Below are 12,825 nucleotides of genomic sequence, written 5' to 3'. Positions count from 1 at the left end.
CCAATATATAAATATTGTTCAGGATTCTACTGAAAAATGCCTTTCCGATGGTATACTTGAGTGACTCCAGGGCGAGGAGTCACTCAAGTAAACAATTACCCATAATGCGGCCATGATATCTACAGACAAAGAAATTTTAATTTAGTTCAATGTTAAAATGAAGCATAGTTTCAAAATACATTTTAAAAATAACTAAAATACAAACCTCAACTTGATAAAGATATGTTTTCCAAATAGAGAAAGGCTCAGCGTGGAGGTTGGAGTTATCCTATAGGGAATCATATTACAAGAATGAGATAAAACATGCTCAAAGTAAAAATAAATAATCAAGGGATCTTAGAGATATAAGTAAAGCTACACTCACCGATAGAGCTTGCTATACAATCAAGATATAAATCGACAAACAAAGCTGTCCCAATAGAAAACGTAACCTGTAAAGAACAACACACGAGTCAGATGTTTTTTATTTCGAATAGACAGTGGCACCTGCTATTATTTTCTACTCCAAAACAATCTCACCTGTTTACACTTCATGATTCAATGGTCACTGGCAACATATCAATCAACCATGAAGCCATAAAGTTTCAATAAATTTGCTGCTCAACACAAATCGTAGAGAACGACAGATAGGGCTGATTTATTGCCAACATAAAATCGTAAAAGTGTCATGTGTAGAACCTGTATTACACATGAGCTCAGGATAGGCAACAGTACCGACATGGCTGGCCTACCCGGCGCGTAGCAGGCACTACCGACCGTCAACTAAGAATTACTCTGACTAAGTTTGGTCGATGAGACAGGTGCAGTGCTAGTGCACACTGTAAAAAGCTTACGAACTAAATACTTTGCAACGTTACGAACAATTTGCGTTCTTTGTATTGCAAAGAAATTGTTCGTATTGCAAAGCGATTGTTTGTAAGGCTAGACGGGTTTTAAAACCCGTTCGTAATTACGAACAATCGGTTTGCATTACGAACTATTTGTTCGTAAGCTTACGAACAATTAGTTCGTGATACAACGCTTCAAAATCCTTCGTAAGCTACGAACGTTTTGGTTTACATTATGAACCCATAGTTCGTAAGCAATGTACAGTGCATGGTGTCAGTGCTGGTGGGGGAGGGAAGGGGGGGGGCGGCTCCAGGGGCCTAGGAGCGCAAGGATATACCGTGCAGAGGTTCACAAGAAATGTAATATCTCGAGAACGACAAAAAATACTTTCGACCGACAGTCGTTTCATTAAGAGGACAGTTCAAGCTACATTTTGAGCCATAGTACGCCTTACTCCGTTAACAAACACATTTTTTAAACATAAAGTGAAACTTTAACTTTTAATAACTCTTTTCGACTTTGTCCAAAAAAACACAAAAAATATCACCTTTTCCTCCTCTTTTCATCCTCTAATCGGATGTCAAGTCGGTTTTTGTCGAAATTTTAAGGGGTTCAGGAAAGTCCCAATGTTTGCCAAAAAGTCGTAAAAACAGCACCAGCTCTGTGGCAAACGGTGCGACATATCATAAAAAACAAACTCCTGTGGCAAATGTTTTCTAAAATTAGAGCCCACAACTGACAAGAGTTTCAGATTTTACGTGGAGGTAGGGGGTCTGTCGTTTGTTGAGTTCGTAAAAAGATACCCTTAGAACAACTCACTGTTAATTAGTTTAAGTCCTCATTCCCATTGTAGCAATGGCTGCACTGCTGCGAAAATGACACCCTTTTCTCCCTTTTCAGATACAACGGATCCGACGATGCCTTAAAGATATCGGGTATGCTTTGGACAGATACGACGAGGATGCTTTGTCTGGGATTATCGACGAGGTGGCTGATGATCTAGATAGAGTTGAGGCTAAGCTGTCTTCACACTGCGAAGATTTTGAGAATGGTGTAGGCGACGAAGAGGAGGACGACGAGGAGGCGGAGGAAGACGACGCGGAGGCGGACGAAGACGACGAGGAGGCGGACGACGACGACCTATAATGCGACATATCAATAATGGCTTTATACTGACTGTTGAAAAAGTTTGGTATTTCGTGTATTAGGTCTAATAAATCTTTCTAAATTTGCCGTTCGTGTTAGATGTATAATAGCTCAACAGATTTCAAACAGTACGACCCAAGGGGTCCCCCACATGCCAAGCGGGTGAACAATGAGTTGCGCGAGTGTCCGCGAGTATTTGAAACTGTTTGGCGAGTATCAGCGAGTGTTCGTCTTCTCAATTTTTTCGCGAGTTTCCGCAACACTAAAAGCTTATGAACATATTTATTCATAGCTTACTGAGTTCTGTGTATGTGCTCCGCTTACGCATTTCTTAATCCGCCCGTATGAAAATATTTACACTGGCGTACTACAAAATGCGTCAGCGGAGCACGCACACAGAACTAAGTTATGAACAAAAATCTTGAAGCCTTAGTGTACGCTAGTTGTCGCGATTTATCGCGAGTATCTTGCGAATATTTTTCCTCGTGTACAACGAGCTTGCGGGTTGGCAAAACGTGGCGTGAACTCATAATGTAAAGGAACAATTCTGCTACTTACCGGAACATTTCGTTGCACATCCAGACCGGATGCAATTTGAAAGGAGACAATTTGTGTTATGTTTAACAAAATTCGTGCAGTAAGTAATAAAATGGCGTCGGTCCTTGATTTGCTTAAAAATATTCCATGTTACCGTTTAAGTCTACGCGGGAGACAATTTTGCCTGTACGCTGCCCGGTGCTTTTAAGGTTAGTTTCGTTCCAATAATGCCATAAAACTGTGTGTGCCATAGACTTGCGGTTTTTTGCGTCACGTAGTAGTTTTTTAAGATCTTATGTTCTGAAGAATCGGGCGAACCTGGCCGATGGTCGTGGCTACGAGGTTTGGCAGTAAAATAATGAATGTGTACCGGGTGTTTCATAAAAGACACAGGTGCGAGCGGGTTTGCCTACCCGCTCTGCCCGAAGTCACCATAGCCCCTTGGGTAGGCAAACCCGCCCGCCCCGGTGTCTTTTATGAAACACCCGGTACGCTCAAACCACACACCAAGGATCTTAAAAGGCACAGAAAAATAGCATCGAATTTATGAAGACACCTTCATCCAGGAAAGGTGCAGATCTTAGCGGCACAGAGATGGCCGGACACGGCCAGCATGTTCACGTCCAGGAGCAAGGTAGGTGCCGTCGGCACTGGCAGCACCAGAGGCAGAGGTGGCACCGGAGTGGACGGTCAGGGGGTGCAGGCCGCGGCGCTGGCGCGAACCACCTGGACGAGTGCCGCCAACCACCCGCCCGCGCATAGGCTCGAATGTAGTACAAGTTGGCCTTGTGCATGTCGATTGGGTCTTGCTGGTCACTCAAGGCAAACGTTGCCGCAGCCAGTTGGCGCTGACTGACAGATGAGACTCGATAAGTAGCAGATCAAGCCGGCGCAGAAAACGAGGGGGCAATAACTCTGAATTTAAGTGTACCGCGTGTAACAGCGAATGCGTGAAAGTGTTGCGGGATTACATACCCACCAGGGCTGCAGGGGCCATGGCGCGTTACGGGCGAATTGGTTTAGGCAAACCCGCAACACTGTTGCGCATTCACAGTTTCACCCGGTACACCTGATTCCCAGAATGCATGATATTCCCGTTCATTCCCATTGATTCCCGACGTGATTCACGGGTCGGTGTAAACATGATTTCCACAGTTATTGTCCCCTGCTCGGTAGGAAAGGTCCAAGAAAACGCTTACTTCTAAATAGAATTCGATTTCAGCTCGGGTGATCGAGGGCCGGCGGGACGTAAGGCGGCAGGCTACTTTCCATGGTTCAGGCGACGCGTCTGTCATCCCGAAGGTGCCCGGCCTGCCCAGCCCGGTTGCAACCCCCGAGCCCCCCGCAAGAATGCGCAGCACAGGGGCAACGGGATGGCCGGTCCTGGCCGGGACGACAATGCCTCCCCTCCTCTAGGGTGGCCCAAAAAAAATCAAAATATTCGGAGAGAGCAACGCTGGTCAAAATCGGGTAGTGGATGAAAAATAAAAGCTTACGTGTTTTTTCCTTTTGCTGTGAGATCACTCTAAATAACTGCGCAAAGCCCTTAAACTTTAGACAGGGTCCTAAGTGCATTGCGCGACGTATTTGAACACGAAGTTTTGCTCCGATTTCAATGACACGGGTATCACTTTATTCGTCCTTTTCTGCTGAGAAAGTATATGTTTCTACGCGGGCTGTAGGTGCTACGGTTCAGATTTTATCGCGTTTTTACTTCAGCCGATTTCCAAAAAAGTGCAATTTTTAAGCATTTTTGTCTGTTTTTGAGCCTTAAGCGATCCCAAGCCGACACCTAGGGCTGATATTACTTGTCCTTGCACCAGCCAATATTCTCGGACCCCGACACGGGCATTTGAGTGCATTGCCTACCCTCCAGGGGCACGGAATTCTCGCGAATTCAACACAAAGTTGGACTTTGGGTCAAAATAGCGAACTGAGACGATAAAAATCGATGGCAATGCGCCTACATGCACTCCTTTAGCGTCACAAGGAGCATACAAAAAAATTTAAAATTACTTAAAATTTAAAAAATTAAAAACTTGCTAAAACCTGTTGAATCCTGTCTTTTTTTATTATAAATTTTGCACTTAGTGTTTTTAAAGCATTACCCCACAGGTGGCCTGCTTGGTACAGTGCTCTTAAAATGTGCTGGCGAAGGCAACCTGGACTTGGCGGTATGGTATAAATAGAGCGATTGCAGCTCACAACGAAATCTTTTCTCGCCTGAGTCACGCTGTGGAAAGGACTTTTGAGATCGTACATAAGAACTGTAAATCGTTCTAATGTAGCAAAAGTATCCTCTTCCACATGCATTAATGGGCTGCTCAGGGTTTTGAAGCCGCTGGTTAGCTCCGGATGTTTCTCCCAGACTCGCCAGCAAGTTGGTTTCTTACAACCAGAAAAATATGAAGTAGTGTCACAGCCCGTAAATGCGTGGAAGCCAACGAGTGCCTCAGACCTTTTTAGGCCAAGTGCAGCCCTATTGTGTACAGCAATGTACCGGGCATGCGCTCTGGTACCGTTATGTATTCACAATTCCTGAAAGATGCAAGTATACATTTTTAAAGCAAGGCATACATTTATTCAAGAGAGAGCAATATGCAAATACCATGTTTACCTGCAAACCTAAGGCAGCTAGACGATGATAGTCAGATATTGCCAAAACGACCACGTCGGTGTCGGTTGATCGGACAATGATAGATGTAGCACCATTTTGTGTCATGTCCAATATGCGCGTGACTATTCTTGGGTCGGCCTCCTCCATTGTGAGGCAATGTTGCTCGCAAAGGCAGGTGCTAGAGATGTCACGGGTCTTACATGTTTTCCCCACATTGGTGGCCACCTGGAAGCGCTCCAATTCATTAAGAACCCGGCTGCTTAGATATTGCAAAAGTTCCACTTTGTTTTGCAGAGTTCCGTAAATAGTCATCCCAGTTCTTTGGAAGTGTATCTGTGTAACATAAAAAAATAGTTAAAATACTTGTTTCTTCCGATTTCTTCAATGGAAAACAGAGCTATTACGGCATCGAGACTCACACTGTAAAAAATATTTGTGGGAAAAATCCCACAAATGTATATGAAGTTATTTACATATACATTTGTGGGATTTTTCCCATACACCTGTGAGGGAAAAATCCCACATGCGTGCAGCAGATTTCATAGACAAGTGTGGGATTTTTCCTGTGCCAGTGTGTGGGAAAAATCCCATACGAATGCAGCAGATGTGCTTCACAGGTGTGGGATTTTTACGATACTGCTGTCTAGGAAAAGTACCACATACGTGTAGCAAATTTGCTAGTCTCATGCCTGATTTTCCCTACACTGTAGTCTGGAGGAAATACCGTATACGTGCAGTAAATTTGCTAGTTGGGTGTGGGACTTCTCCAGTACTGGTGTACTGGAAAGCAACCATTCATATGCATTGAATTTGCTAGGCTAGTTTGCCATATGTCCAAGACTGCAGTTGTGTGGGTACCACATGAGTAAATTTCCCTGATGGGTCTGAATTTTGAACCGTGATTGCTGAAAAATCATTCTGGACGCAGGCAAATAATATAGAAAACTTCAAGATAAATTTTTCCACTTTATTATTCTTTTTGAAGGGAAAAGTTCATAAATGTGATAAAAATTATGCTGGATAGGTTTGAAGATCCTGTAACAAAAAAGAACCAAAATAAATAGAAACATAAGAAACTTGCGGTTATCATTTGACTTCAATTCCTCAAATTTACCTTGCTATATTAAGAACAGAAGTTGTTCTCTGGCTCTATTCACAGAACAAATGCCAAATCAGAATTTCTAATTTCACAAAACACAATAAAAATTCCTGTATCAAACAAATTAAAAATTAGGACCATACAAGAAAAATGATAATCTTAGAAGTATACTACTGTAAATAATAGGTTTCATTATAAACTCACCTTGCAAATTAAGGAAAGGTAGCTGCACTTAGCATAAATATATGGATATACTCCAAAATACATAGTAGGCAGCTACTCCATGTCAAATTAAAATCAGTACTTCTACTTAAAGTGATTTAAAAATTCCTGTAATCAAACACAAAGAGAATTAGAATCATACTAGAAAAATGATTATCTGAGAAGTATACTGCTGTAAATAATGGTCTTGATTGTAAACTCACCTTACAAATGAAGGAAAAGTAGCTGCTCTTGGCTTGGCTGCCTGGGATTCTAAAATATTGAGCCAGCAGCTCTATGTCAAATTTCATTAAAGAACACGTAAAAACCCCTGTAATCAAAGCCATCTAGAATTAGAATCACACTATAGAGCAATAACACTCCATGAAGTTCACTGTTATAAAAGAAAGGCTTCATAGCTAGGCTCACCTTGCAAAAGGAAGCATTTCAAAAAATTATAAGGCAGCATTCCATTGGATTGTACAAAAAAAACAAAATAAAATCATAAGGCAGACCAACTGTTAACGACATGAATGTTCTTGGTCCTCTGATAAAATTTGTCCAGATTCATTATTGTTTTCCTGACCAAGGGGTCAAACCCAACCCTACGCTTTTCCTTTGCACCCCTTCTTGCCGCTTCAGGATTAATTTTGAAAATGCCCCTGCAGGAAGAGGATAAAAATTAGTAAAGATGGCAAGTACATACAGAAATGTACAAATACTTGGGCTTACTACCTTTGAATGTACTCCAAAAACTTTCTTCCTTTCTCTGGGTAATGGAAATTAAAATTATAAAATGAGAGAAAGTGGAGCTTTATTGCTTCAACTAAATCTTTAGTAGAAATCAATATCTCTCCTTCGCAAGCTACAAAACATTCGCAGTTAGGATCAAACAATGACCTCCCTAAACAACAAAAGAAAGAAAACAATAACAGTAATTTTTTTTTAAAGAAAAGCCATATGCTTAATGTGGAAAGATAAGAGTACATACCTCTGACGATCAGAAGGGGCCTGTCTACCTCTGCTGAAGTTTTAATTTCATCAAGGTTGGTGCCCGGCTGCAACATTAATGAAAAAACATTTTAAGATAACACTTTTGTTTTCCAATAATATAAATTCAACAAAAATGAAGAATACTCACATCCACTTGTTTCAAAAGACAATCAGAATCCTCCTTCATGAAGATAATAAGCATTAAAAATGCAGCAATTACCAATGGTCTCTGGCTTTCCATACTCTGAGCAGCCTCCTCAGCCTCATTTCGCACTTTGTTTAAGCTTGTCAACAATTCCATATTGCTTGAGGTCTGCTTGGTGGTAATTGCATAGTCCGACAAATAATTGTACAAGATCAGAAAGCGGTTGGAGGAGTCAGCCCACGTCTTCCTGACATCCTTCCCTAGAAGCTTGCTGCTGTGAGCTTGGAAGGGAGTAGGAGACTTCAAGGCTGGCCAGTTGTTTAAAATAGGATGAATACCTCCAGCTCTTCTGTTAATGTGGTGGCGCTGTAGCCAGTAAGACTTCTCAATCAGGTTCAAAACCTCAGGCTCTGAAGTAACTTCCATCAGTTCAATCCTTATTTTTTCAAAGTTTGCTTCCGAATCTGTGGAATTCATTTTGGGTTGCCAAGCAACACACCCATATGAGTCGAGAGTATCACTACATGTATGAGGCCACTTGGAACTTGGGTCCACTGTAAAAAAAATTCTGAAAATTCAGTATATGTTTTTCAGATTTGGCACTCTGAATCTTGGTTTCAGACCATCACACGAAATTTTCTGAGTTTAGACTGAAAATCCAGACTTTTTACTCTGAATCAGGTTTTCAGAGCAATTTGTCTGAAATTTTTGAAGTATATTTTCAGTCTTTACACTGAATTTTTAATTCAGAGTTACCGGTATTAATGTTTTATGGGAAGTCCACCGGGCAGGCGGAGCGAGTACACCAGTAGCCGACGCTGATCCCCACGCAGGTAGCCTGCAGCCGAATGGTTACGGTGGCGGCTTCCTATCCCGAAGGTTGGTAGTTCGATCCCAACCAACGGCAGTACCAAATAGAAAGATGTCTTCCACTTGGGCATAACCCTCTACCTCAACAAGTGTTAAGTCGCTGACTATAGGTTCATTTTTAACATTTTCAAAAATATTTTCATACCGGCTGTCTTAAATTTCAGACTAAGTGGTATGGTAAGGCACTGCTGAAATTTCAGACCTGAGTACAGTCTGAATTTTCAGACTACTGGTCTGTAAAAAAACTTCAGACTGGAAGTACTGAAAATTCAGTAAAACTTTTTTTACAGCATCAGCATCTTCATTCTCTAACTCTATTTCTCTTCTCTTCCTCTTCTCTTTCTTTCCATTTGGCTTAATAAAATTGACTCTCTCATACAAACTGTTAAAAAATGAGGCTCTTCCATCACTTAAAATGTCACCATCTGCATCTCTTATTTGAAATGCGTCACTATATTTATCTATAAGTTCATCAGTGAGGGAGGCACATGTTTTTCTTGAGAAGTCGTTACGATTACTCATGTACAGCGCCAAACTGTGGATGATGTCTTTCTTGATAAAAGAAGTAATGCGACCAGAAGCAAGGGTCTCAGCAACATCCTCCAAAACCCTCCACGGAAAATTTCTGGCATTGGAGACCAGAAGTGGGCGACGTGGAGTAGAGTTTGCTGATGATATAGGTGTTTGACCAACAGAAATGTCAGGCGTAACTGCAATCAAAAGACAAAATAAAATATCTTGTGGTACAAGAAAAGCAGGTAATAGATAGATATTTAAAAAGTACCCATGAGTAGGTTTTCATTGGCGTCCAACTCCTCATGCTTAGGCACAACAATCAGTTCCGTAAGAGCCGGTAGGTCCGCCAGGGCCCCATCCTCGTCAACCTCAGCCCCATTTTCAAGTAGCAACTGAAAGGAAGCAGAGTTTGACAGACAGATTGCTACTCCACATTTCGCACAAGATGCTATCACTGCAATGCATACCTTGTACTCCCCTTCCACTAACTGCAGTCTCTCTACAGCACGATTCACAATGCCATCAATTGTGGGTCTACAGATCAAGATCCTAGTCTGTTTGCCCCTCTCCCTAACAGTGAAAGCAGGCGGCATTGTAGCTGAAACAAAAGAAAATATAAATCTCCTAACCTAAACATGGTGACCGGTGCGTTAACATTCTGCAAAGGCTATTCAGTACAATCTAAGTGACAACATCATAACCTTCAAATCTGACAAGAATGGAAATAAAAACACCGCACTTCAAGTTAGGTTAATTTAACTCACACAGCCTGGTCCCAATTTTTTAATTTTGACTGTTCACAATCAATAAAGAAGACAAGCAAACATTCGGGGCAAACTTAGTGTGAACGAAATGGAAACTCCAAAGTTTTCAGAGAATACATGAAACTAACCTAACTGATTGCGTACAGCCACATCAAACACAACTTTTTTTAATGAGAAGTCAAAAAACTCACTCTGTTCGCTTATCCACGCTTGCGGTGCAGATGCAGCAAATTGACAGGTGGTGAGCCGCACTGTGACGACGTCGTATTGTCGAATGTCGGATCGGAATGCCTTAGCCCGGTTGCAGTTTGCGAGTTGGATTTATAGGCCTACCTGGCTAGGAGAGAGAGAGAGAGAGTGACAACAGCGAGCGCGGAGTGAGTGCACTGCCGCGCCAACTGTCCAAATATTAAAATAAAAATAAAAATTTGGAGGCAAGTGACAAAGAAACTCTAATACTATGAAACAATTGTTAATAAAAGCGTTAAAAGTTAATTTTGAGTCGGAACTTTATCTAAAACTGTACCGCGAAGTAAATGGCACTATGAAGTTCTCGCTATCATGTTGGCAACTAAGTAGTCTTGTATCGTCTGCTCGATTGCTTAGCTCCTCGCTCTCCGGGGGTTATGTGCCACTGTCACACTTTCAGTATTTCAAACTTGTAATTTTCGCACCAAGTTGCTATGGAGGACACGTACACGGGGCACGACGATCGGTGGTTCTCCAATCAAGGAACTCAGACAGAGTTTGATGGCGCCCATAGCGTAAGTTTTACCCTACCTATGAACAAAACCAATGCTGCACATGAGGACTCACAGAAAATGTTTTGATTTAGATACCGGCTGATTTGCAAAGAAGAATTACTGATTTAGAGAAGGAGATAGTCCATATGAAAACACACTGCTTGATCTACCGACATGCTCTGCTGAAGACACCACATGGACTTGAAAGTGTACATTCAACTTTAGAAAGTTTTCTGACGAGGGATAAACCAGTGTGTTCTGATTGCGAGAAGGACGATTTAATTACTGCACTGGCCTGTTTGAAGAAGACTGATGATAGCAGCCCACTTCCAATCCGGTTTACTAATGAAATTGTGTCTCCTATCTTGTCTAGTGGCGGTGCCATGAAGGTGTGTACAATGTTGCTTTCAAGTGAATTTATTTCCTCAGCCACGACCACTAAGTAATATTATTTTGTTTTTCCCATTTGAAGCGACGTAAGCTAATGTCCAAGGAGAAGGAGGAACACCATAACGCACACCGGTAACTTGTCATCTATCAGAGCATCAGCCTAGGCCTAGACATTGACTGCAATATGCAATTGTTTTTAGTTAGTTGATAGATATAAGGATGACTGTGATATTATTCAATTCCATAAAATTTTGTACAGTGAATTCTTATATAGCCCATATCATCCTGACATCATTTAGAGATTAAAAATTGAATATAATATGTTAAAAAGTTTTATTAGTTGACAATTTCCTTCAACAGAGAATTTGTTAAATATTACATACCAAAACAATAGAACATTTTAAAGCAAGGGTACTACTTCTACTTTTGTTGTAAGAAATAAAATGCCTCTAAAGGTAAAACTGAAAAAATTGCTTAGCACTTGGGCGGTCAGGGTTGAAAAGGGGAAAGGGGAAAAAGAGGTGAAAAGGTGGGGGGTGGGGATTCTCACTCACCTACCCAATACGCCTGAGAAAAAGCTGTATCCAAGGGAACCATACAATAACATCAGCAATGTCTAGGAATACTATGGACTTGGACCGGGCCTGCCGGCAGTTTATTGAGGTACCAAACAGAATAGAAGTGAACATTTTCTCTTCCACAATTGAAAATTAGTACATACCAAACGTTACAAGCCTAGCCAACTATTACTATTGGTTTCAGGAGGAAATTATCAGACTGTCACGTTTGATTACACAACTTCAAAGGAAACGTTCGATGTACGAAAGAATCAAGGAATGGCCATCAGATGAACAAGGACATGCAGGTGAGCAAGTATGCACAAACGACGCGACTAGGGGCACGGTGGTCTTGACGGTCTCGACGGTCTCCTCGTGCAATACCCGCGCACAGACGGGGTGGAGGACGGGGGTGAGGGCTCGTCAAGGGCTCGGTGGTCTTCATGGCCTGCTCGCGCAGCACAAACATGCGTGGGCAGGCGAGGGCGGGCGTGGGCGGGCGGCGATGGGCGTGTGCATGGTCACCACGGTCACGGCGGCCTCCTGCTCGCGTAGCTCCCCGAAGGCGCGGCGCGCGCGGCTCTATCTCCACCTTCACGAGGGGTTTCCTGTGCATTCCCCGACCCGGGCTAGCCCCGGCAGGCCCGGCTCCGCCTCAAGGTCACAGAGATGTTCATGGACCTCGCGCTGCTCCACCACCATCACCACCAGCTTGAGCAGCAGCAGGGCGCGCGCCCGCGCCGGCCGCACCCGGCAGGCCTGGCTCCGCCTCAAGGTCGCAGAGGTGTTCATGGACCTCGCGGCGCCTCCGCCAATCACCACCAGCTTGAGCAGCAGCAGAGCGCGCGCCCGCGCCGGCCGCACCCGGCAGGCCCGGCTCCGCCTCAAGGTCGCAGAGGTGTTCATGGACCTCGCGGCGCCTCCGCCAATCACCACCAGCTTGAGCAGCAGCAGAGCGCGCGCCCGCGCCGGCCGCACCCGGCAGGCCTGGCTCCGCCTCAAGGTCGCAGAGGTGTTCATGGACCTCGCGGCGCCTCCGCCACCATCACCACCAGCTCGATCATCAGCAGCCTCTCCCTGCTGCACCTGCAGCAGCACGAGGGGCTGCCCTGTCCACCCCAACCTGGGCGCTGGGCGGGTGCTGGGCGGGCGGGGGCGGGTGGGCGAGCCTCGACTTTATAATCCCCTCCCCCCTTCTCCTCCCCCTTTATATTTTTGGAGGATCTAATATTTTAGGATCTGATATGTGATAATAATTGAAGCTTCCCTAATTTTGTTTTCATCTGTTTCTAGGCTCTGTATATTTCCCAAGCATGAGGAGAAATTTTCGGCACATTTGAAGAACACTTTGGCAGTTGCAGAAAAAGAAATCAGTAAATAACTAAATAACAATTTGGTCATGTATCACAAATTTATTGA

The 12,825-nt window shown here is 43.4% G+C and overlaps 2 protein-coding genes across 2 annotated transcripts in view; one reads left to right on the top strand and one right to left on the bottom strand.

The window, feature by feature from the left end:
* The window catches only part of LOC113207122 (uncharacterized), a 5,405-nt gene extending 3,344 nt beyond the window's left edge, over positions 1 to 2,061 (top strand). The window contains exon 2 of the mRNA XM_052268182.1: positions 1,729 to 2,061. Within this exon, the coding sequence (XP_052124142.1) occupies positions 1,729 to 1,831 (103 nt within the window). The 3' untranslated portion in view covers positions 1,832 to 2,061. The remainder of the gene's footprint in view (positions 1 to 1,728) is intronic.
* A 4,195-nt stretch (positions 2,062 to 6,256) lies between these two features.
* LOC127749562 (uncharacterized) lies at positions 6,257 to 9,580 on the bottom strand. The gene is made up of 8 exons (XM_052268211.1): positions 9,221 to 9,580; positions 7,570 to 9,146; positions 7,420 to 7,486; positions 7,164 to 7,332; positions 6,858 to 7,090; positions 6,653 to 6,759; positions 6,432 to 6,557; positions 6,257 to 6,337 (listed from the first exon to the last, which is right to left on the bottom strand). The coding sequence occupies exons 2-5, from the start codon at positions 8,041 to 8,043 to the stop codon at positions 6,931 to 6,933; spliced, it is 870 nt and encodes a 289-aa protein (XP_052124171.1). The 5' UTR covers positions 8,044 to 9,146; positions 9,221 to 9,580; the 3' UTR covers positions 6,257 to 6,337; positions 6,432 to 6,557; positions 6,653 to 6,759; positions 6,858 to 6,930.
* Positions 9,581 to 12,825: the final 3,245 nt, after the last annotated feature.

Source organism: Frankliniella occidentalis, unplaced genomic scaffold (genome assembly GCF_000697945.3).
Source record: "Frankliniella occidentalis isolate FOCC.00 unplaced genomic scaffold, Focc_3.1 Scaffold65, whole genome shotgun sequence".
Taxonomy (NCBI): domain Eukaryota; kingdom Metazoa; phylum Arthropoda; class Insecta; order Thysanoptera; family Thripidae; genus Frankliniella; species Frankliniella occidentalis.
Note: the sequence above shows the minus strand (reverse complement) of the source record. Positions and strands in the feature narration are given on the sequence as shown.